This window comes from Myodes glareolus, chromosome 22 (assembly GCF_982192425.1).
Source record: "Myodes glareolus chromosome 22, mMyoGla1.1, whole genome shotgun sequence".
Classification (NCBI taxonomy): domain Eukaryota; kingdom Metazoa; phylum Chordata; class Mammalia; order Rodentia; family Cricetidae; genus Myodes; species Myodes glareolus.
In genome coordinates this window covers 51954509-51978774 of record NC_142047.1, presented here as the reverse complement: position 1 = coordinate 51978774, position 24266 = coordinate 51954509, and the positions used below count along the sequence as shown (strand labels likewise).

Sequence of the window (24266 nt, the reverse complement as noted above, 5' to 3'; positions counted from 1 at the left end):
AAAGGATGCCAGCCCTATTGACATCATAGCCGCTGGTGTGGGATGAGGTCTCTGAACCTGCGTTCCTGACCCTCTTCTGTCACCGTGCTGCAGTCGGAGCAGGGAAGGAAGATCCTGATGATGGCTGGTGATTCCCATCTTCTCGGTGGACGTACTGGACTCAGTGAATCCTATTTACCTTGGAGCTGGCCCAGAAACACTTATTGAATATTTGGTAATTCATCCATACTAGATCTTGGGACACAGAACTCATTTTTGCCAGTATGGTGTGCAATCTGCTGATGAAATAAAGGACCTGAAAACTGAGACCTTAGAAAATTTCCCCTGAGGGTGGGGGAGAGACTTGTTAAACCAATGGAACACTAGTATGGAAACAAAGAGTGACTGAACCCCTCTTCATAAAGAAAGAGGAACGACATAAAAGTCTTTGCTGCTACTCAGAGACTAGGACAGTTCAGACTTACCTTTGAAAGTTAAAAGCAGCAATGCAATTGGGCTAGGAGAGGAAAAAGACTCATAGCTCACCCATCACAGAAACCTCTTCTTGTCCTTTGATTGGAGTGGATTTAAGAGAACTGTGATTTGACAAAATGTGTATTTATTGTTAACTTCCATAATAGAATTATAGTATTAACCCGTTGATGCTTGTGACTGCCTTAGTCCAGTATGAAAATGCTACTGGTTAAAAAAAGGTTAGAGCTGTCTAAGAAAAATTTGACATGATGCCAAAAAGTTCATAGATTTGATATGTTTAATAAGACGAATTTGGATTTTGATGCAGCTAGAAACTGTTAAAGACATCCTTGACCAATTTTAAAAGGCCATCCCATCTTGGACATCCTCCATGACTTTATTAGGAGATACTGTGTCCCTTGGAGCAGGTATATCATAAAGCATTATCTGCTGGCATATGATTCACCCTCTTGACAGAAAACTAACTCAAAGGTGCACAGCCCCTAGAGGTGCACAGCCCCTAGAGATGCACAGCCCCTAGAGGTGCACAGCCCCTAGAGGTGCACAGCACCTAGAGATGCACAGCCCCTAGAGATGCACAGCACCTAGAGATGCACTCTCCCTTAGCCCTTTGTTAGTAGATCATGGTAGTCAATGATGGGTAAGATCTTTCCCCCACCCAGGCAACCTAAGACAGGGTGTACGTGATGTATGTACGGATGACAGGTAGGTCTGGAAAGCAGAAGAGATGCCTAAGCCAGGCAGAATCATCTGTCCTGTAGCAGAAGCACAGGCTTTATTAAATAAATTAAAGAGGGAAGAATATGTGGGGACCCACAGGAGTGGGTCAGTTCCACCTTGACTGAAGGTCAGAGTTTAAGCCTATCTTGCTCTTTCAAAGTTGTTGACCAGAGGTCTGACTTAAGGAGTGGCTACAAACAAGATGTTCTGACCTAGGGTGTGGTGACTTGGTGTGTTGCATATTAAGATGACCCGTAGAGGTGGATCCACTCCACCCTGACCAAAGGTCAGAGAATTTAAGCCTATTTCTGCTCCTTTAAGGCTATGACAGGAGGTTTGACCCAGGGAGCGACTGCCTACAGGATGCTTGGTCTAAGGTGTAGTCACTGCATGTCCTGCCAAGAACATCAGAATGCTTAACTCAGGGTATAGTTACTTGATGTTTCAAGTAAGTATTGAAGCAAGTAATAGCTCTGTTTATTCTTTGTGTTATGTTAAAGCAATCTTTTGTCTTCTTCCCCCCACCCCCTTTCGGGACTGGAGTATATAAGCATATAGAAAATAATGCAGATGAACTCAATATTTACTGGATTTCCCTCCTGGTTCTATCCTATGTCTCTGTATTTCCTTTGTCTCTCCATTTCTCCTATCTAGTTTTTCTAATCCACACGTCCCTACTCTGTAACGTGTGAACCCCGTTGAGGCAGGACCCCAACAGATGTCGCCCCAGCGTGTGGTCATGACAGAGTGGCCATGTCCGGACAGCACAAATGCTCTTGGCTCTGCTTCTCATTGATGCCCATACATGTCTGCCAGCCGGGCAAAGCGGGGGCCCCAGTCACGGAGGTAGTCATAGTCCTGGTCCTCATCTCCCAGGCTGGTCAGGATGGAACTCAGTGTCCCCGCCACAGAGCCATCTCCCTCGTAGTCATAGATGAGAGCTGTGTCATAGGGAGGCACGCTGGGGTCACTGTCTGCAGCCTCCAAGCCCTGTGGGAAAGCCACACAGACCTCAGGACCACTCAGAGGCAAGCCAGGAGCCTTCTTGTGCTCAGCCTTGGCCAAGGCTAAATCTGCCCTGGGTACTGCACCAGATGGGAACCTTTCTTAAGAGGGGTGGGGCAGGTGCAGAACATCTCCCAGTACCTATTGGGCTAGCAAGTAAGGTTCTGCTACCGCCAGCCTTTCCCCATCAGCATGGAGAGACACCATCTCCTGTCATAGGTGTTCCTCCATCCCCAGCCTCTCAGGAACCCTTCCTTAAGCATCTGGCCTCAAAGCCAGGAGGCGGTGGTGCACGCCTTTAATCCCAGCACGTGGAAGGCAGAGGCAGGTGGATCTCTATGAGTTCAACACCAGCCTGGTCTACAGAGCAAGTTCTAGGTCAGGCTCCAAAGCTACAGAGAAAAAAAGCATCTGGCCTCCTCCAAAGGCAGTATCTCCATTGCCACCCTGTCATCTTGTAACCAGTACCTGCACCAGGCTTACCACCCCCAAAGATACCCCTGATCTGCTGGGAGCTTTCTCTGGGCTGTGTGGGCAGGCCTGTTAATAGGACATTCCCTGCGTGGCCCAACCTTGCAATCCACCCCGCACTCTGATCATTTTTTGTGTAGACAGTACTCATCCATGCAGTGTTCAAACTGATGCTTTGCCCAGATGACCACGATGCATGTGCTGCCCACACCTCATCATAGTAAACATAGAGAGAGAGGTCAGGCAACACACAAGGGTATGTGTGCCTCACAGAGCGACAGGAAACGGGTGTCACGGCCAGTAATGCGTGTCCTGCTCCAACCCACAGCGTTTGAAAAGCGCCTGGCCAACCCGCTCACCCACTCTCTCCTGCTTTCCTAAGGCTCGGCCAGGGTCCTCCTGGTGAGCTTACCCCCCTGACATCCTACAGCCTGAGGTCTGGAAGCAGTGTCTGGACATGGGTGTGTCTGTGCGCATGTATGCACACGAGTGTGCATGTGCCCACCCTGTAATAAACCCCAGGGCACCTACATCACTGATGAAGTTGGCAATGTCAGATGGGCTTGTCGGGAGCGCTCGATGTGGCTGTGGTATGTAGCTGAAGGGGGCATCCCGGCGCAGGGGTGGCCGGCCCAGAGAGCGGCTGGTGGCCCTTGGTTCCACTGGGTGGCGCAGCTGGTTTATGTCATAAGCATCCTGTAAGCCAGTAAGCAGTTAAATTCAGACACAGTAGTGACCGCCTGGTTGTTACACCTTCTAAGAGGCTGGTGGGAATTCTAGGAACTCCTTTCCAGGGTTCCGTGTGTCTAAACCACCACTTCTGTCTCCTTACCTGGTCCTCCTCCCCTCCTCCTTGCTCATCGTAGTTAAGGATGTTATCCCGAAGGTCCTCTTGTAGCCCATGCAACAGACTCTTGTCACGTGACTGTCCCCGGAACCGTGTGCGGAGCGCAGCAAGTAAGATGAGAACTATGGAAGCAGGAGAGACTGGCTGTAGTGTGGGCGCTTACGGGACTTAGGGTGGGGAAGGGATCCAGGAGAGAGGGCAGGACCAAGGACCTGCACTCACCGAGCAGGACCACAGTGCTGGCCAGCACAATGACCAGTGCACCTAGGCTGACGCCCACACCTCCTGCTAGCAGCGCAGCGGCCCCAGGCAGGCAAGTGCCATCAGTCCCACAGCGACACACGGTAACGTTCAGCGTCTGCTCTCGCTGCTGGGGTGGCTCCCCGGAGTCCTGGAGCAGCAAGCTCAGGCGGTGCAGGCCCTCAGAGACCTGATGTCGGAGCCTCAAGCGTGCATGGCTCACTGCAGAAGGTGCAGTAGTCAACAGAAGCTCCAAGATTACCCCGCTCTCGCCCAGAGAGTACCAGAGTCACTGGGTGCCGGTTTCCCCACTACCCATTGAATACAGTGGAAGGTAAACCCGGCCCCGCCCGAGGATGTAGTCATGGCGATACATTCTGTTGGCCGGTTTATCTCCTAGGTCCCAGGGTTATGGGGGCAACGCACCGTTAATCTGGCTGATGCTCCAGTTCCGGCCAAGATCTGGGACCCTAGGGTTCAGCTGGAAATGGAAGGGGGCCCCATGCGGAGGCAGGTCCTCATCCGTGGCACCCAGGAGGAGGCCAGGGCCCTGGTCTGGTTCACTGCACAGACTGCCGGATGGAGGAGGGGCCAGTACAGGGGCGTGGTCGTTGACTTCTAAGATCTCAATGGACAAGGTGCCCGTGGCTGTGCTGGGTGGCATGGCTGGAAGGAAGGGAGAGCTCATAAGCTTAGGGTCAACCCACAACCTACCCTGTCAGTCCACAGAGGAAAGTGCTGGGCTGTGGGACAGAGATGCAATCCAGGGCAGGGCCTTCCCTCACCATTGTCCAGGGCCAGGATGATGGCCCTGTACCAGCCATCCTTCAAAAAGGGTGAAGCAGGGCTTAGCACTCGCTGGGTCTGAATCCTGCCCGTGGCCCCGTCCACTTGCAGCCAGTCTTCTGGGTCATAGTCCTTGGAGTAGCTGTTTGTGGGGAGGGGAGAAGCAGGATGAGGCCCACCCAATACACCCAGACATGGGACCACATATCATATATACACCTATTATCACATACACACACATACACAGACATGGGGCCACATATCATATATACACCTATTATCATATACACACCCATGTGTGTCCAACAGGAGCAGTGGCTACCCAGCCCTGAGCTAACTTTTCTTTTTTTTATTCCATTTTATATTTTAAATATTTCACATTTTTTGCATGTGTGTGCACCTGCCTATTTTTTTTTGCATGTATGTATACCTGCACGAGCACCATGACACACGAGAAGTAAAAGGGCGATGTGTGGGGACTGGTTCTCTCCTCTCACCAGGTCGGTTCCAGAGAATGAACTTATGTGGTCAGGCTGGGTGGCAAGCACCTTAACCCACTGAGCCATGTCACCAGCCACCAACTCCCGAAGCTGGCTATCTGGCCCAGCTGCACATGAGGCATGCTCCTGCCCAGTGCCCCTTGGCAACGGGTGGTCTGCATTTCACCCTGCTTAGAACCTAGCACCATGGAGACACTGCGTCAGACTCGAGACTAGCGGTAAACTTACAGCATCAGGAGCTCTTGCGGAAACAAGGGCCCATGAAAATGGACAGGTTGACAGTCAGAGAGACTGGCTAAGACCAGTCTTGAACTGCGTGTCCTTGCTGGCGCCCAATCCTGCCCTGTGGGGTGTGGTCAATCCACATGCACACATAGGTATCTGAGGGACTCAATACCCCATAGACCCCACCACCAATTCTCTTTCACCCTCAGAATCCAGATGTACTCTCCACAGGAATGGGACCACTGAACCCTCTCCCCGACCCCCAACACCTCAGGGCACCCCACCTGATTCTCTGCAGCTGCTGTGTATCAGGGTCTCTGGCAGAGAAGGTGGCCACGGAGGTGCCTGGGGGTGCTCCTTCGGCTATGCCCGTCCTCAGTGGGTTCTCTGGAAACACTGGAGCTTCATTGATGTCCTGAACCCACACACTGACCCTGGTCTGGCCCCGCTGGGCCCGGGGGGCAGCTGCCTGCAGCGGGGCCTCATTCTGCACAGACACTCTGAGCTCATATTGCTCACGGCTTTCATAGTCCAGGGGCTGTGGGAGGACGGTAGAGACAGCTGAAATCCAAGTGTCAAGATGTCTGTTCTGGAGACTCTGTCCCTGGACCTGTCCCAAGAGCCCAGTTTTCCTCCCCCCCCTTTAAATCTTGGTACAATAAAAATTATGCATGGCTCAAATATTAATAGGTAAGAAGAATGTGCTGGGTGTGGTATAGCAGTTCCATGTGTTACTCAATGACTACAGTTATTTTTCAAATTATTTATTTACTTTTATCACTAAACTTATTTTTTTCAAGATTTGTTTTTATTGGGCTACAGTTTTTGTATGTAGTTATGAGGTGGATGTGCCAGATGATGCTAAGCAGAGGGGCCATTCTGGCTCACAGTGGTTTTGAGAGCAGCATGCAAGAAATTCTCCCTTAAGAGTTCCAGTCTGCCTCAAATTGTCTGACCAGTTTCTTCCAACAAATCTTCAAATGCACCGGCATCCAAATGCATCTGTGTCTTCGGGTGCGACTGCCGATGCCTGTACTATACCTATACCTGCTTCTCGGTAGGAACGGGACTCATGCTGGTGCAGAATTTTACTTAAAAATGTGAACCTAACTAATAAGGAAGGAGAAGGCTGCAGTAATGGGTGCCCCCTGCTGCCCAGTTTGGCTGGAGACCCACAGTCAGCACCTAGGTCCATCCTGTGCCCTGACCTAACCTAGCGTACTGGTAGGTTAGCTAGCACCGTTCTACCAGTGAGGAACCCAGGGCAAGCTGCAGGAAGATGCCTGTGGCAGATTCTAGCTGAGGGGAATGCCCATGACAGCGGCACGGCTCACCTTGATCACAGACAGCACACCTTCGTTGGTCCTGGGGTCTGTGTAGATCTTGAACTGCCCATCGGGATCGCCCTCCAGGATGGTGAACCTGGCCACCCAGTTAGGGGACCCAGGCAGGTCTCTGTCCTCCACCTCGAGCCGTCCCACATCCACTCCAGTGACAGCTTCTGCAGCCTCCATGAAGAACTGGGAGAGCCCAGACCCAGTTACTCATCAGATTGGCCGATTGGGGGTGGGAATCGTCAGAATGCCCGGCCCCGTGACCCAGGGTGCCTGTCCTTGCTTCTGGCCTAACTACGCTGCTCACCACAGGACATTTCACAGGTCTGACTTTTCCCCAAGCTCCTGATCCAGCCTGATGTTCCTGGACACTGGACCAACTATCCTCCTCACACAGCAAGGGTCCCGGAGACTTACTCTGGGCCGTGTAGCTGCTTCTCTCTATGGAACCTCACATGCAATCCGTGTTCCTGGGGTCCCTCTATTTTAGGCCTCCTGCTCATGCACCGCCCTTCCCCCAGCCTTGAAACCATCCATCTTCACCTCATCCTTGGTGAACTCAGGGGCATTGTCGTTGACGTCATCTATGGAGATGACAGCTGAGGCTGTGGCAGTGAGGCCATCCCCCGACATGTCTGCCACCTGCAGGGTCAGGTTATACACGGCGACCACCTGGGGGACAATGTGGCATGAACTCAGAAGATGTGATACCTAGGATGGCAGCAGAGCCGCCTACAGGCTTGCCCCTTATAGGGTCTGCCCCTGCCTCAGCCTGTGAGCGAACAAGAGGTCAAGAGGTCAGTTGCGGTACCAGAAAAGTCAGATGTTAGGGGCAACAGTAAGCAGATGGCTGGCTGAGGGAGCCACATCAGTGGCTGGGACAGGAACACCCTGGTGCAGCCGCATAGGTGAGCCTCAGAGGTGTCTTTAGCATAAGTGACTGGCCCGGAGGGTTAGCGTATGAGCAAAGAAGGGTCAGGAAAAGAGTAATAATCACAATGGGAGCTGAAAGGCGGGAAGGCGCTGCCCTGTGAGGAGCCCTGAGGCTTGAGGAGATCAGCTGTGTCCCCGGGGCTGCCTCACCTCACGGTCCAGCCCCACTTGCACTGTGCGGATCTCTCCAGTATGCTCGTCAATGCTGAAGAACTCAGGGGTGCCCTGCTCCAGGATGGAGAACCTGAGAGCAGCATTGTCTGTCTCTGGATCATCAGCGTCCGTGGCCTCAGCCCTGGTTACGAAGGTGCCTAGGGAGGACAGGGGAGAATGTGGTCCACCACCATGGAGGCAGGTGGGGTGGAGCACCAGTTGGAGCGGAGTGCTCCCAGTGTGCACAGACTCCCTAGGTCTGACACTGAGCACAGAGTGGGTAGTCTGCTTTCTCGACTGCGTGTGTCACTGGGGCTGACAGCGTATGGCAGCCGCCAGTCCAGGGCTCTCCCACTGTCTTGCCTATACAAGGCTGACCACTGCAGGAGCATTTCAGCGGAGAAACAATGGGTCTTCTACCAGATGCCAGGTCAGCAAGTGGAGCTAATGTACCCGTCAGAGCAGTAAAGCCACTGGGATCCTCAGACAGCCTTGAGCCCTGGGGGTGACACCTGCTCAGGTGAAGAATACAGATCAAAGCAGGTACCCAGCATTCTCCAAGGTCCTGCCTGTATAGAAGTGGTGGCCACTGGGAAGGTGGTACTGGGGGATGGGTCCTCTTCACCTGTCACCCGCTTTTCCCTCAGAAGAGATTTGGTCTGACCCTCCCTCCAGGACAGATGTAAGAAAGCTGAGGCAGTGGAGTGGGTCAGGGCGAGAGGACAGGGCTCACGTGTGATATCATTTGCTGGATGCCACTGCTTCAGGCCTACCTTATACAGACAGGAACCCCTGACTGGGTGATTTCGGCATAGTACTGGCCCCCAGGCTGAAGTCAAGGGCAATGCTTCCAGTAAGCTTCTTGGTCATGGGACTCAGATTTCCATGCCTGTGCTCTGGGAGTGTTCTCTGGCACACAGGTAAGGAAATATAGGTGTGAGGAGTCAACTCCCCCATCAGAGAAGGGGCTGCAGCGTGCTGGGGGCAAGGGACCCTGAGCTGATTTGGAAGCAGAGATAGCACCAGGAGCTGGAACCAGTGTGCTGTGATACATACAGGCATGAATGAGTTCACAAGTGTGTTCACATGTGCACATGTCCAGATGTGTGTATATTCAGATATGAACACACTTCCCAGATGCACGGAACATCAGGCTATGACAACAAGAATCACAACTCCAGAGGCCAGAGCAATGGCTCAGAGTTTAAGAGTGCTAGCTAGCTGGGCGGTGGTGGCACTCGCCTTTAATCCCAGCACTCGGGAGGCAGAGATAGGCGAATCTCTGTGAGTTTGAGGCCAGCGAATTCCAGGACAGGCTCCAAAACTATAGAGAAACCTTGTCTCAAAAAACAAAACAAACAAACAAACATTAAAAAAAAGAGAGAGAGAGAAAGAGAAAAGAGCACTAGCTATTCTTCCAGAGGCCCAGGTTTAATCTCTAGCGCCACATCATTCTAGCGATTCACAAGCATCCTAACTTCAGTCTCAAGAGATCCAACACCCTCTTCTGGTCTCTAAGCACCCTACATGCACATAGCATACAAATAAAACACACACACACACACACACACACACACACACACACACACAATAATAAAAAGAAATACAATGCTACATGTCTACCCAGAAGAAAATGAGCATTTACACACACTGGGGAGAAGGGCCCAAAGGATGATCAAAAGCTGCCTGGGTAGTAGGGGTAGGGGGGACAGTTCTAGCCCATGACTGTGGCACTAAAAAATGCCACAAGGACTCTGTAAGGAGCTGAAGCTGGCAGGGGAATTTGAGGCATAATTAGAGACATACAGTCGGGACCAGGACTGTGAAAAATGTCTGTGCCCTGGTATCAGGCCTAAAAAGGGTTGGAGCAGAGCCGAGGCCGCTTCCGGTGTCTTCAAGAGCAACCTCTGCTGGGAAGGGTGGTGGTGGGTAGAAAACGCTCCTTGGGCGTGCTGGCCAGGCAGAGAGAGATGGAAACACCCGAAAGAACCACTTGTGGCTCACCACGACTGGGGTGGAACTGGGGTCAGCCCGGCCCCCGTATTCATTGGCACATCAGTCCCTCACTGTGACTGGGGACCAGCCCCAGGGCGGGCAGGCCACTCTGTTCCAGGGGATTGTAATGGCCAAACACTGTGTGGGCCTGGTGGAGGTGGGAGGCACACAGGGAGAGATGGCAAAATCAGGAGAGGCAGAAAGAAACCAGCCTGGTAGAGAGAAGGAAGGAAAGGCTGCAGGATTAGAACAACTGGCCCAACGGTTCTCTGTCCTTACAGACTCATTATTTTGGAAATTACAACTGGATAAGGTCAGTAGATGCCAGTAGATGGGGTGGTGTGCACACATATTTCCTGACTTTGGTAATTACAGGGAACTTTCAGAACACACTGACATTGTAAAAATGCTCAGTATCCAGTCCACAGCCAAGCAGCTGAGTGAGATGACAGAAAAGAAAAAAAAAAGGTTAAACTAATAAACAGGTCCCTGCAATGGGCACACAGGAATCATTTTTGGCTTTTCAGTAAGTCTGGAATCAGGTCAAAATAAAGATTCTAAGCACACTGTTACTTTAACTCTTGACAAATGAGCAAATGAGATGGAATAGGAGGAACCTGAGCGGCAAGAGGGCCAGACTCTGCTGCTTGTGTGCTTCGGGCTTCCTGAAACCCTCGCCCAGTCCAGGTTTGAACCACTGGGAGCAGGCAACGAGGAAGGGAGGGGGAGTGGGCACAGCGCTCCGCCTGGCCCTGCCCAGCCAGCTTGCCTGAGGAAGGCCAGGCCTGCTGTATGATTTTGAAGGGCTCCTTGGGGGAAAAGGCAGAGTCTCATGTAGCCGAGGCTGGCCTCAGGTTGCTCAGGTAACTGAAAACGACCGTAAACTCAGGCTCCATTTCCCAAGTGCTGGGTTCACGCGTATGTGCAGTTACAGCTGGTTGGGCTGTTTGTGGAGTTCCCTCTGGAGGATAAAAACGGCATTGGGGTAAGCTCAGGCTCTGTGGGTCACTAAACAGGACTGAATGGTTCCCTGAAAAGCTCAGCTTCACGTTATGCAAAGTTCACCACCGTGAAAGAGAGGAACGACCGGAACACAGACACCCAGAAGCTTTTTGTGCGGGTCAATTCTTTCGGGGGAGGGGGTGATTTGAAGGTCAAATCCATATTGACATGGAAAGTGTGAAGGAGATTGCTTCCTTACAGTGGACCCTTTGGATGACTTTAGAATTGTCAATTCTGCAGTGCGTAGGGATTCACCTGGCATGCTGGCATGCTAGGCGAGCGCGCACCACAGAGCAGAGGGGCAGGGGGCAGCTGCATCTCTAGTCTGCACCTGGACCTTCTGAAGACCCAGCCCGTGGGCGGGGTCTGCGCTCCCACCTCACCTGGGATGGCACCCTCCAGGATGCGGCCTCTAAACACGTCCTGTAGGAAGACCGGCCGGTTGTCATTTTGGTCTACCACAACGATCTCCAGGTCCGTGGGCTCCTCCAGGGTAGAGCCACCCAAGTCCAGGGCAAAGGCCCTCAGCTGTCCAAACAGAAGGCAAGGGCTGGCTCTGTGACTCCTAAAGCCATGCAGAAGGAACAGCAAGGACCCATGGGCTGAACACAGGTGATGGGCACATGGGACGGAGCGTACGCGTGGGCAAGCACCCTTTCCCTGAACGGAGCCTGCTTTCTCTCAGCATACAGGCCACCCACTGAACATCTTGTCAATGAAGTGATGTACTCACTAAGGCTCTGGGTTTATCTCCCCTATTCTATGTGGTTTTGGCTTCTTTCAAAATTACCACATTCCTCCTTCATTTTAGACAGGGTCTATGAACCCTGCTGTTCTGGAACTCTATAGACCAAGTTGACCTTGCAGAGATCTGTCTGCGCTGTGCCTGTCTGAAGTCATTTTACTTTTTGGAGCAGGGTTTCATATGAGCTTAGGACATGTTAACCTGCTTCCTTTTGGAGAATGGATGACAGAATTTCCACTCAGGAGACAGAGACAGGCAGAAGGTGAGTTCAAGCCCAGCTAGAGATTCACAGGAAGACATTGTGAATCACATTTAAGAAGAAAATCATCTCATAGATTCCTCTGTAGGAAGGCCATAGTGGTCTCTCCATTTGGAAGAATGTCTCAAGGATGTCAGAGAAATCCTGGAGGCAGGCAGTGGTGGCATACACCTTTAATCCCAGCACTTGAGAGGTGAGGCTGGCGGATCTGTATGAGTTTGAGGCCAGCCTGGTCTACAGAGCAAGTTCCAGGACAGCCAAGGCTATCTCGGACCAAACCCCCTCCCCTGCCAAAAAAAAAAAAAAAGAAAGAAAGAAAGAAAGAAAGAAAGAAAGAAAGAAAGAAAAGAAACCCTGCCTCCAGCCAGATAGGATGCAGCCCACAGGGTCCTGGCTACAATGCACAGGTTCCTCATGATTTTACCTGGCTTTAGTTTTGTACCAGGTTTCTGATCTGTAGCCCAGGCTGACTTCAAACTCCTGATCTCCCTGTCTTAGCCTCCTCAGGATCACAGGTCTGTAACACTATGTAAAGTTCTATTTATTTGGTCATGTTGGGGATGGAATCCAGGGCCTTTACATGTTAGGCAAGCACCTACATCTCAGTCCGGCAGATAACTATTTGCCGAGAACCCAAAGGAGGTCCTGGGCTCATCTCCTGCCCTTGCGTACACCTCAGTGTGACTCTCACCTCCCTTCCTGAACCCCAACACTGCAATGGTAGTGAGGCCCCTTTGGTGGCCGATTACACCTCAGAGATCATATCCTTCTGCTGATGGTAACACTATTTGGGAGTTCTTGATGATATACCTATCCACCAGCACTACGTGGCTCCAGGGAGAACTGGCTGTCATGTCAGCTCAGCAGCTGCAAAGATGCTCTCGCCTCCAGAGGAACACCCAGTCCTACTTCATGGCCTCAAACACTGACTCCTCAGATGTGGGTCCTATGGGGACCAGATCTTGCTTCAGAAGCATCTGACCTAGAGCCTGTCAGGTGGGGAGCAGAGGCCTGAGGAGGAGGAAGGAACCCGGCTTCCAATCAGGCCCTACCCTGAAGCGGTCCGTCTTCTCACGGTCCAGCGTGGCATTGAGGTACACCCTCCCCGTGAACTTGTCGATGGAGAAGACATTTCGGGGCTCCTCATCCACGCCGGGTCCCTGAATGCTGTAGATGACACTGCCCAGCTGTTGCTTATCAGACTTGATCTGTGGGACAGGAGTGGGGCTTAGTGAGGGTCAGAGGGCACCCCGACACCTTCAAGTTCTTCCCCAGCAAAGGTCCAAGGCTCTGAAGCCCAACATGTTTCCTTCCTAAACTCAAACCCTGCTCCAGGGCATCCTGGGCCCGGTAGCCAGTTCCATTCCAAGTATGCAGGCGGCCGACTGTTGATGTCACAGGTTTACTTGTACTGGTGAATAAACAAAGCATATGTCTTCTAGGGGCGTATATTCTGGGGACATGCCCACTAGAGTAGCTCGGGGTGCGTGTGACTCAAGGCTACAGGAGCCCCGTTTTTGTTCCAGAAACTCAGAGTGACTAGTTCCTGTCGGCAGAGGGAGCTCCCCCAGACCCAAGAGGATCATTAAGAAATGAGGAAATACCCTATTCCCTCTCCCACCATTCCCTTACCTGCACCAGTGGGTAGGGGAGGCGTTTGTGGTTCTCAGACACACTGATGGGTGGGATAACCCAAGCTCTCCGCACACGGCCTGGGGCTGGTCCCCGACGCCAGGGGTACAGGATGCTGGGCTCTGGCTCAGGGAGTGCCCAGGGCAGGCCAAGGCTCTAAAACACAGATGGGACACAGTCATACAAGGTATAGGAGTAACAGGGTGACATGATTCTTGGGGCTGTGGTTGGGCCCTATACCATCTGGTCGTGTAGCCATGGAGAGTATAAGCTATGTGGGCCTAGGCGGCCACATTCTGGGGTGGTTTAATTTTCAAATTTCTTATACAGGTGTTTCCTCTCCCATACACCTGTCTCCTCTCCTTGACTAGAGCCCAGAAAACAGGTTGTGTCCACAATATCATCTGATCCCTAGAAGTAGAGAGTTTATTGGCTAGCTGGAGGCAATGTGAAGGTCTGCACATTTTCTGAGGTCCCTGTGAGGTCAGATGCCAACAGGGCTCAGGAAAGTGCCCAGGGGGCAACTCTTGCTTCCTCGGAACAGGGCCAGGAGGATGAACAGCAGCTGGTGGGGCCAGAGGCTCAGGCAGAAGCAGGGTCACTGCATTAGGGTGAGAGATGGCATGTGTCCTTCCTCAGCCTCACAGCTTAAATGTCACAAGTTAACAGCAACAGCGCCTGCTTTTATCAGAAGAGGCCACATGAGCAGAGGGGCTCCTAAGCACCTGTGTCCAACCTTGACCCACACAGACCCACCCTAGCCACCCAGGGCAGTAGGACCTAGTGTCTGAAACCTCCCTCTGCCACCAAACCTGGCGCTTGATTTCAGACACTTCCAGAAACCAGGCCAGGGAGCTCAAGAGGGGATGGCTCCTCTCCTATGGCCTGCAGTGAGGACAGGGAGGGGATATGCTCAGGGCACCTCATCCAACGTCTCAATATTGCTCTGCAGAAGGAATGTCCAAACTGCCGGTCCCTAGGCAGACAAGGGCAATGAGGAGCTTATTTAAGCTGTATTTTACAGTGGAATCTTGATGTCTGGGGCCTCATTTGCTGGCCACGCTGGTCTGTGACCAGGATGAGGGGTATGGAGGTCCAGGGAAGACAAGCTCTACAGACTGACTGGGCTGGGACACAGTCAGAGCTGCTCCGGGGTACAGGGTGACCCTGGGCTTGCTGTATGGTTCAGCTAAGGGGGCGGCTGGGAAAAAGGGATGAGCTTCATAACTGGATCAAAGTTCTGGAAACCCAGGACTCCTGGGATATTCTCTTCCTCATCACCCAGGCAGTGGCCACCTAGAAGAGCTGAACCGGAGACGGCTTGGCTCGGTATCCAAAGACACTCACTCCCAAAAGATAACCTGAGTTTCATCTGTGGAGGCCACGTGGTAAAAAGAGATTTGACATCCACAAGTTGTATTCTGGCCTTCACATGAAACGTGTATGCTCCCACCACAATAAATAAATGTAACTTAAAAGAAAAAAGCAGTGTCTGGGGGTTGTGTGGCTGCAGACAGGAGAGGAAGTCAAGTCTCTAAGCACAGAGGGCACATTCCTGAGCCCCTTTCTCCCAAATCCACCGCTGTTACCTGATTGTGACTGCAGATAGCCCCACCCCTCAGAGGGGGAAACTACGGATTGGAGAAGAGAGTTGTCTATCAAGTAAATGACAGACCGCACAGCAGCCCCACAAGGCATCCCCGACCTGGTTCTCACAGGTGGTTTCCATCCCTGGTTTGGGGATGGATCTCACCCCGAGTGCTCCACCCTCCAGTTCTTCCTTGTTTCACTCCTTAATTTGGAGAGGCGATGAGAGCCAGTCATCTAAGGACTTTGGGGACACCCTTGTGATCACTGGCTCCACTGGTACTTCTGAAAGACCCCTCACCCCAAAGCACAGCCCGGTGGAGGCTGCCACGATAGGTGTGGGTGTCGGCCACACGTTGATCTCACCGTCCACAGCACAGGCTGACTAGGAACAAAGCCGAGGGCAGCCGTATGCTTCCAGGGTGCTGGGAGGTTGTCAGGCCAATGCTGGGTGGGTCACAGCCTGGCAGGATATGTGGAAGAGATGGGCATGGGGGGGGCACTCGAGCACACAGGGACTGCGTGGTTTGGAAATGCTCTCAGCATTCACGGCTGTCCGTAGCTGCATTTCCCCTGGTCCCAAGGGAGTGCCAAGGGCAAGCAAAGGGGCCAATCCTTCAGACTCCCTGCTGACCGACCTTCTTGAGCCAAGGGCAGAGCTTGAGAGATGTCAGTCACCCCCTCAGGGCTAGTCACATGCCTTCTCTTTACATTTATTTTGGGGGCAGAGGGTCAAGTGTGGAGGTCAGAGGACACCTTGCAGGAGTCTGTTCTCTCCTTCCATTCTGTAGGTTCTAGCGACACACTTGGATCTTAGATGGCAAATCCTTAACCTGCTGAGCGTCTTGCTACCTGCCATATGCCTTCTCTTGGTGACTTCCCTCTTGACAGGCTCTGTCCTACAGAGTGGTGCCTTCCTAGACACTGTCCTGTCCACAGGTGCAGTCAGTCTCAGAGGACACGATGTGAAAGTACCGCTGTGTTTTCCATGCCGTCTCGTTCTAGTCAATGTAAGTAACTGCTTCGGGCCAGCATCTGCCTTTGCTTTATACAGTACAGGATGCCAGCTATCAGAACTATGGCCAGCCTTAGCAAGGATGAGACCCAAGGGGTGGGTGCCTGTATGAGAACGTAGTCAGTAGGGGTTGCCATGTGGGGGTAGCAGGTCCCTGAGTGGGAGGAGCTCAGACTCTCAACTGCCCTCAGCTCAGACTGCTGTTCTGTTCTTTGTTTTTATCTTATATAGCCCAGGCTGGCCTCAAACTCACTATATAGCTAGAGATGACCCTGCACTCCTGCCTCTACTTCCCAAGTCTGTGTGTGTGTGCATGTGTGTATGTGCCTGACTATACGTGTATTCTCTACATACAAGTGCTGTGAATGCCTCCCTCTTTGAGGTCACCCCTGGGACAGATCCTGGAACTACCCATGTAGAAGCGGGGTCCTGGATGGTCCTCAGGACAGAGCAGGGCTGGAAATGTGGAGGGCAGAGTCACTACACACAGATGCTCCAAACACAGCATTGAACATTCTAGCCCCACCCTCAGCATGGCTCCCACATTTCCAGAGCCCCATCCTTTTCTCAGTGTGGCCACCTTCCCCCAGCCTCCCCCCTTGGAATGACAGGTGGGCTGGTATCAGGTTCCCCAAGGACATCCCACACACAGCTTTACTCTTTTGCTCACACCTAAGGAAGCTCCCACTTGGCTCCACTCCAAGCAAGGGAGCTAGCTGAGAGGCCCAGGTAGGGACCAGAAAGCAGATAGCCAATTTCTCTCTGGAAGAAGGTCATGTGAAGGCTGGAGAGAAGGCTCAATGTTTAAAAGCACTTATTGCTAGTATAGAGGAACCAGGGTTCGATTCCTGGGACTCACATGGTGGCTAAAAAAGCCCTCTGTAACTTCAGGCCCAGTGTGGGGAAGGGATCTGACATGTTCTTCTGACCTCCTCAGGTACTGCAAGCATGTAGTACACACATGTGCACCAGGCAAATCACATGAAAACAAAGTTTAAAAATTATAAAAAGAAGCCAGGTGGTGGTGGCGCACATCTTTAATCCCAGCACTCCGGAGGCAGAGGCCGGTGGATCTCTGTGAGTTTGAGCCCAGCCTGGTCTACAGAGCTAGTTCCAGGACAGGGACCAAAGCTACAGAGAAAACCTGTCTTAAAAAACCTATATATATATATAACATATACGTATACACAACACACACATACATACATATATATATATATATATATATGGAGAGAGAGAGAGAGAGAGAGAGAGAGAGAGAGAGAGAGAGAGAGAGAAGGCTGTGTGAACAGCACTTACACACAGGGAGTCCTGCTGGCAGGACTGGGCCATACGGGCACCACCTCCTCTGTCAGAGTCTATCAGCTTCCATCAGTTCCATGGCAGCCTACTGCTCACTCTGGGCAGAGCAGACAGCTTCCCTCCTTGTGGAGTTGCCAGCTAGCTACCCGATCTCCCCCTACCCCCGCTTCCACTAAGCTTAGTCTCCCCTTCAGCTGGATCCCCGGTAGTGGAGGCTGGCGGCCACACAACAACAACAACACAATGGCTGGTTGAGGGTGTTGGTGCTCTGAGGGCAGCAGGGAGGGAGCGGCCAGCCAGCCAGGATTTCAGCCTCTCTGTGTCTCTTCCTGCAGCGCACATGGACGGCCAAGGCCCAGGAAGGCACTGGCCCTGTGGGCACCTGCACATAGCCTGCTTGGAGATCAAAGGCTCTGGCTCAGTCTCCACTCTCTTGTCCTGCTCCCCAGCCCAACTGCAGTAGTCAAGCTGGGAGCACTTGCTCCCCTCCCATCAGTGGGACCCCAGCTACCTACTCCACAGTCCCCACGGCAACTAGGGTCACCCGCAGTAAAGTCCCATCGTCCACTTGGTCCTAGAGTCCAGGGAGCACAGGACTCGGTTCAAGCGGAGGATGAGTCTGGAGGGGCCAGAGTCCTGCCTAGGCAGCTCTAGCCTCACAGATGGCAGTTTGGCCTTAGAACCTGCCAAGACCAGCACACATAGCCGCTTCTAGGTCAGAGTGGTGTCCCTACCAGGCACACACCTGCCTGCTTGGCATGGGAACCGGGGCTACAGCCTCCATGGACACGGGCGTTTTCACCAGAGCTAGATGGCAGACCCTGAGATGTGCCTGAGAGTTGCCGTGGGGGGAGTCTGGTTCCATCATCCTCCCCTCAGGATGGCATGTGGGTTGGGACCTGGGGCTCTTCATGACATCTAAGGATGGCAGAGGGGAGCACCTTAATTCATAGCTCTAAGACAGGGTCAGAGAGGCTGAGTTATCTGCCCAAAGCCACACAGGCAGAGTTGGCACCAGAGGGCACGACAGGCAGATGGCATCTGTAGCGCCTGCCCTGCTTGGGGCAGGGCTGTTGAGAATGGGAGTTCCCAGGCTCTCTGAAGCCCCTGAGGCCTGGGAAAACCTCCCACCCTCCTCCTAGTCCCACCTTCTCCACCAGCTGCTCCAGCCAGCACCCATGGGCTTGGCACTGGCTGGGTGCGGTCAAGGCAGGGCAGTCAAGGCAGAGCCTGGGAACCTGGAGCCTCTGGCCTGTCCACAGCCCAAGTTCACGAGGTCACAGAACCACAGTGCCTTGGCAGGGCCGTGTGCCCAGATCAGAGGCTGCAATGGTATGAGTGGGCGACCAACGGGCAGGCCACAGCCAGCTTCCGGCTCTTGTGTAGCCCATCCTGTATCTTCTCACCCAACCCCCTCCCCAGATGATGTGGCAGGCTGGAGGCAAGGCTGGGGGCTGCCTTGGGAAGCTAGGACATCCAGTGCTTAGGACAAAGCCACGTGGCCCCAGCTGGCTCATCGGTTCCCTACGTTCAGGACAGAGGACCAGGACAGAGGTACCTGGAAGGTGACTTTGTGGACAGGTATTCCTACACTGGTCTACTCTTCTGTCCCGTCAGACTAAGCTAAACAGGAAATAGATTCTTTTCCCACAGTAAATACCCAGTGTGTCCCAGCTCATCCCAGCCCTGCTCTTGAGCAAGAACCAACCCAGCCAACAGTCTGGAAACTCCTCAGGCAATCCAGGGCCACTGATCTGAACCGAACTCCTAAGTCAGCTACCTTCTGGGGTCTTTCCTGACCCCCAACCCCAAGGAGTTGCAGAGTGATGAGGGTTCTGCCATGGCGAAGTATGTGCTTTGGCCAGGCAAGAGGCTTATCAACACCAGCATCAGTCACTGCCAGTGTCCGGTCCTCCTGCACTCGACCATACTCATCCTGGACAGAGGTTCTGGGGACAGGGAGATGGGAATGACTGGGAAGTCTAAAGTGCCCTGGCCAAGAGAGGAAGGTGTCTGCTCCATCTTGGTAGAGTTAATAGCCTGAGATGGGGGTGGGGGGCACAGGAAACCCCTACACTGACTCTTCACAGGCTTCTCAGGCCTGCACACCTCCCACAGGCTGGAATCCATGGCCACTTCATTCCTGGACAACCAGCATGCCAGGAATGAGCCCAGCTGCTGGCCGGGCCTAGGGTGGCCCCACATTCCCACTGTGGAACCACCCTGTCCAGCTGCTGCAGGCATCAGGGAATGAGGAGGGGGCAGACAGGCAGCTGTTCCCTCCGATCAGACTAGCCCTGCCTGTCTGACAGCACAGACTGAGTACAGCGCTCAGAACCATAAGCCACCTCCCTCTAGCCTAAGTCACTGCCGGCTGCAGGCTGGGCCTCTGGAGATGAGGCCCTTTCCCAGCACCAGTGAACAGTCCCCAGAGGTACCGCTGAGGCCCATCTTTCCTTCAGAGGCCATGTGGCTTCCTTGGTTCCTAGACAAAGGTGAAGTAGGCCCACTCGCTCAATGGACGGAGGTCTCTGGACCATCTGCTCCTTCTCAATGCAAATCAGGACTAGCAGCTAGAGAGACTGAACCCCAAGTGCAGGGACTGGGGGGTCAGCTTTATGAGGAGGACTGTACTGTGTGTGATACTGAGGTTAGATCCCAAGCTTCAACCAGGCACATATTCTACCACTGCTTATATCCCAGGCTGCTTTGACTTTCTTTAGAGACAAGGAATCAATATACTGCCTAGGCTGGCTGTCAACTTGGGGATCTTTTGGCTTCAACTTCCTGAGCAGGTAGAGTTACAGGCCTGGGTGGGGGGGGAGCAGTTCTCAACACAATCCAACCCCCTGTGCTGCCCTGGAGTTCAGGAAGTCCAGATTTTGTTGTTGTTGTTTTGTTTTGTTAGTTTTTCGAGGCAGGGTTTCTCTGTGTAGCCCTGGCTGTCCTGGAACTCATTCTGTAGACCAGGCTGGCCTCAAACTCACAGAGATCCGCCTGCTCCCCCTCCCGAGTGCTAGGATTAAAGGTGTGCGCCACCACTACCCAGCTAAGGAGGTTCAGATTTTAGAGGGAACCTGGGTGGGGAGGCAATGAAGCAAGGTGTGAATCTGTGTAGAACCCACCACTCACCCCCAACCCGAGAGCCCAAGACAGAGTTACTGGGTTAGCGTGACCAGGGAAAACCCCAGCAAGGGAAAGGCAGGATTCCCAGGACCCATGTGTGTGGGTAAGAGTAGACCAAAGTGTGAAAGTTGGCTGGGTGGTGGTGGCACATGCCTTTAATCCCAGCTCTTGAGAGGCAGAGGGTAAGTGGATCTTTGTGAATTTGAGGCCAACCTGGCCTACAGAGTGAGTTCCAGGGCAACCAAAGTTACACGGAGAAAGCCTGTCTCAAAAAAATGAAAAATAAAATAAAAACCAAAAAAACAAAGGGGTGAAAGCTGAGTAGTGTGGGGGAGGTGGGCACATACACGGGGCAGGGGGCAGGCCGGAGGAGTTCCCCATGCTGGAGGTAATTTGAGTGCTGTCTTGAAGCAAGTTCAGAGGCCAGGCCTCAGGGCTGGTCCCTGCCCCCACCTGACTCCTAGGGATTCCAGATGCGACAGAGAGAGGGGGCTTGAGGCGGGAGGGGAAGAAGATGCTACCTAGCACTATCCAGTCTGCAGTGGGTGTGGAAGAAACTCGGGGGCTTCCAGGGTGATCTCAGCAAGCTCCCAGCCTTGGGGGTGCTGGTCTGGACGTTGCTGCAGCCAGTGGGGAGCCCCTGATGGGTCAGGGTGTTATGCTCAAGACCAGCATTCTAGGTAGGGCCTAGAACAGTGCTGGGTTTTAGGTGCCCAAGTGAGGGAATGAGGGTCCCCCCAAGGTCAGGGGTGGAGGTGGGGGGAGATGTAGGGCTGACGCCCCAGGGCCAGCTGCTAGAGGGTCTTTCTGGCCAGGCTCCCATCAGCTGCCAGGGACTGAAACCTGAGTAGAGCTGCAAGGATTGTGGGAATTTGAGGGGACCAAGAAAGTCCTGAAGAAGGTTCTCAGAGGGGATGGACCCCTCCCCCGCCACACACACACACACACACACACACACACACACACACACAGTGCTGGCTGACCACTCAAACCACAGCAATTCTTTGTGTTTGCCACCTGTTGTCTCCGAGTCGCAGAGGCTGTCCACACCACACTGCCATCTCTGTGGCAGGGGACCCTGGCAGGAGACCACAGAATCCACATACCCCTGTCCTGGCCTAGCCCAGGGCCATTGAGCAACTTGTCTGGGGAGGGCCAACACTGGGAGATATTGGGGACCTGGGCTTTGTCTACCTTTCCCTGTGCCATGTTAGGAAGACACAGTACTAGGGATGGGAAGATCTGGGGACCATAGGCGACTCCATCTCCAGGTGGACACAGAGGCCCAGTGGCTGTCTTGGTCAGGCTATGGCTGCTCCTGGTGGCAGAGTTTAGCTGCTGAAGCTGGCCAGGACCATGGGACAGGGACTCAGACACCACCAAGACCAACCAGGGACATGGACCCACTCCTGCCACAGTTGGGAGTTTCACAGATACCGTGGGCTTCCTGCCCCATGCTCTGGAATACAAGGATCTTACAAGATTGCCCACCTTGGGCTCTGAGAGGCTCCAAGGAGGCAGCTGGAGTCACTTCCAAACTGACTATGGGTGTTCTCTGTGCCTCGGAGCAATGCTCCCCAGTCTTAAACCATCTTGCTTACTTGTGTGCAGGAGCGGTGGGTCACCCTCTTTCTGGAAGCCCCTAAGCACAGGATACCCCTTTCCACAACGCACCAGAGAGTGTGGCCCACCCTGGACACTGCAGGCAGCAGCTCTCAGGTCCCCCAGAGACACTCGGGGACAGTGGGCCCCGGCAAAGCTATCTTATGGCTAGAAGCAGGGATGCCACAGGGCTCAGAAGCTTACCTGGGCAAGAAGCCCGAGGGCGAAGAGCAGAGTAGAACCCATTGGGACAGCAGTCGATCGAAGAAGAGCCGAGGGCAAGTGACTGGGCGACCAGTGGGACGGCCTCTACCCCCACACGGAGAGCCAGAGCCACCGGCCTGAGTGACAGCACAAGTGCTGGGGGCAGCAGGGCAAGGGACTACACGTGTGCGGTGGGGCGGGGCTGGGGCGGAGTCAGGGCAGGGCTAGGGTTGAGTGGCAGCACGTGTGTGCGGTGGGGGTGAGTTGTGGGCGTGGCTAGGGATGAGTGACAGCACATGTAGATGGGCATGGATAGCAGCTAGAGAATGGTCTGAGAGTGCCAGGGCAGAGCCAGAGCAAAGCGACAGCGCATGTGCAGTAGAGCCGGCTCTGAGTGACAGCATATAGGGTCAGAACCTGTAAAGTTTTGAGGTCAGCACGTGTGTACAGGGGTGGTCCTGGCCTGAGTGACAGAGCTTAGTGGAACTGCAAGTGGACATAGGGGCCAGTACCCAGCATGCAGTAGGCTGCTGGGGCTGGGGCCTCTGGCAGCTGTCCAGAGAGACCCCGGGTTGTAGAAGCTAAGGATGGAGGGAGCCAGGCTTTGTAGCCCACACCTTTAATCCTAGCACCCGGGAGCCAGAGGGAGGTGGATCTCTGTGAGTTCAAGGCCAGATTGGTCTATGTAGTGAGTTCCAGGCCAGTCAAAACTACTTTGAGAGACTCTGTCTCAAAAAAACAAACAAGGAAGTGAAGGGAGAGAACAGGCTGTCAGGATAGACAGGGTCTGAGGTTCAGACCCTGAAGAGAAGGAATGAAGACTGCACCAGGCTAAAGGGACCCCAGTTTTGTGCCCGGGAGATCCATATGGTACCTGAAACCCATCTGCTCAGCCAGGGTTCTGAGCCCCATCCCTGGGTAGTACCCCAGGGATCAGAGATTCCAGGCTGCTCAGAGCTCTTTACCCCCATTCTCTTCCCAGGGCTCCCGCTGGTCCCATTAGACACAATCCACAAGCAGGAGACTCTCAGCACTCACACCCACCTGACCCTCTGGCCACCCAACCCCCACAGACCTATGGCAGCATTCTCAGCCCACAGGGCCCTTGATCCAGCATCACGCCCTCCCCACCATTCTGTCCCACTAGCCACTCTCCCAAACAACTGTTAACCCACCCCCACCCCCACTCTGGGTCCACTCACTTCCTCCAGGGTCACCTTGTTCCTTGATGCGCACTGCCTGGAGCAGGCTTTCATTCTACCGTTACTCAGAGAACTCCTACCCGTTCCTCAACGCCCAGCTCCAGGGCTGCCTTCAAGGGAAGGCATCACAACCAGGGCCGTTCGTTCCTTCCTTCTCTTGTCTGCTGGTGGGCGCTGCCCCTTTATGGGTGCCATTATATGCTGTCCTCTGGACCTGGGAGAAAGATAGGAAGAGGAAGGGGGAGAGGAGGAGAAATGGGGAAGAGGGGGAGAGAAGGGGAGGGAGTGAGAATTCCCATGCAGGGTCCTGCAGCCCAGTGAGCTGCTGCTGTCAACCCAATCAGAATATACCTCTGAATGTACTGGTATTTCCAGAAAAGTCTGATAGCCCGGAGAAGACCCATCTTGAACGTGGCCGTCACTGTCCCATGGGCTGGAGTTCTGGACTAAGTAAAAGGAGAAACATGCTGAGCAGCTGTCCTAGGTGGGGGTCACTGACTGTGATGAAATTCCATAACCAAGCAACCTGCGGGAGGAAAGGGCTCATTTCAGCGTACACTTCCAGGCAATGGTCCATCGCTGAGGGACATCAGGGCAGGAACTCAAACAGGGCAGGAACCTGGAGGCAGGAGCTGATGCAGAGGGCATGGAGGGTGCTGCTGACTGGTTTGCTCATCACAGCTTGCTCAGCCTGTTTTCTTATAGAACTCAGGACCACCAGCCCGGGGGTGGGGGGCAACACCCACAATGGGCTGGGCCCTCACCCGCCAATCACTAATTGAGGAAATGTCCTACATGCTCGGCTGCAGTCTGATCTTCTAGAGGCATTTTCTCCGCTGAGGCTCCCTTCCCTCAGATGACTACAGCTTGATATGACAGTACAGCGTTGAGGTCACCTCAGCTTCCT

The 24266-nt window shown here is 53.5% G+C and overlaps 1 protein-coding gene across 1 annotated transcript; it reads right to left on the bottom strand.

Moving 5' to 3' along the window:
• Positions 1–737: 737 nt before the first annotated feature.
• On the bottom strand, positions 738–22325 carry Cdh15 (cadherin 15). Its single transcript, XM_048437015.3, has 14 exons — positions 22158–22325; positions 13322–13477; positions 12742–12897; positions 11069–11213; positions 7686–7846; positions 7146–7274; positions 6603–6788; positions 5553–5806; positions 4543–4685; positions 4184–4423; positions 3740–3979; positions 3503–3639; positions 3202–3366; positions 738–2184 (listed from the first exon to the last, which is right to left on the bottom strand). The coding sequence occupies exons 1-14, from the start codon at positions 22197–22199 to the stop codon at positions 1984–1986; spliced, it is 2355 nt and encodes a 784-aa protein (XP_048292972.1). The 5' UTR covers positions 22200–22325; the 3' UTR covers positions 738–1983.
• Between the last annotated feature and the right edge of the window lie 1941 nt (positions 22326–24266).

Coding starts and splice junctions, on each gene's coding strand:
- Cdh15 (XM_048437015.3), bottom strand. CDS start 22,199: ATGGGTTCTACTCTGCTCTTCGCCCTCGGGCTTCTTGCCCAG. Junction 4,424..4,542: donor CATCCTGGCCCTGGACAATG/GTGAGGGAAGGC, acceptor CCTTCCTTCCAG/CCATGCCACCCAGCACAGCC. Junction 3,980..4,183: donor GAGCATCAGCCAGATTAACG/GTGCGTTGCCCC, acceptor CACCTTCTGCAG/TGAGCCATGCACGCTTGAGG.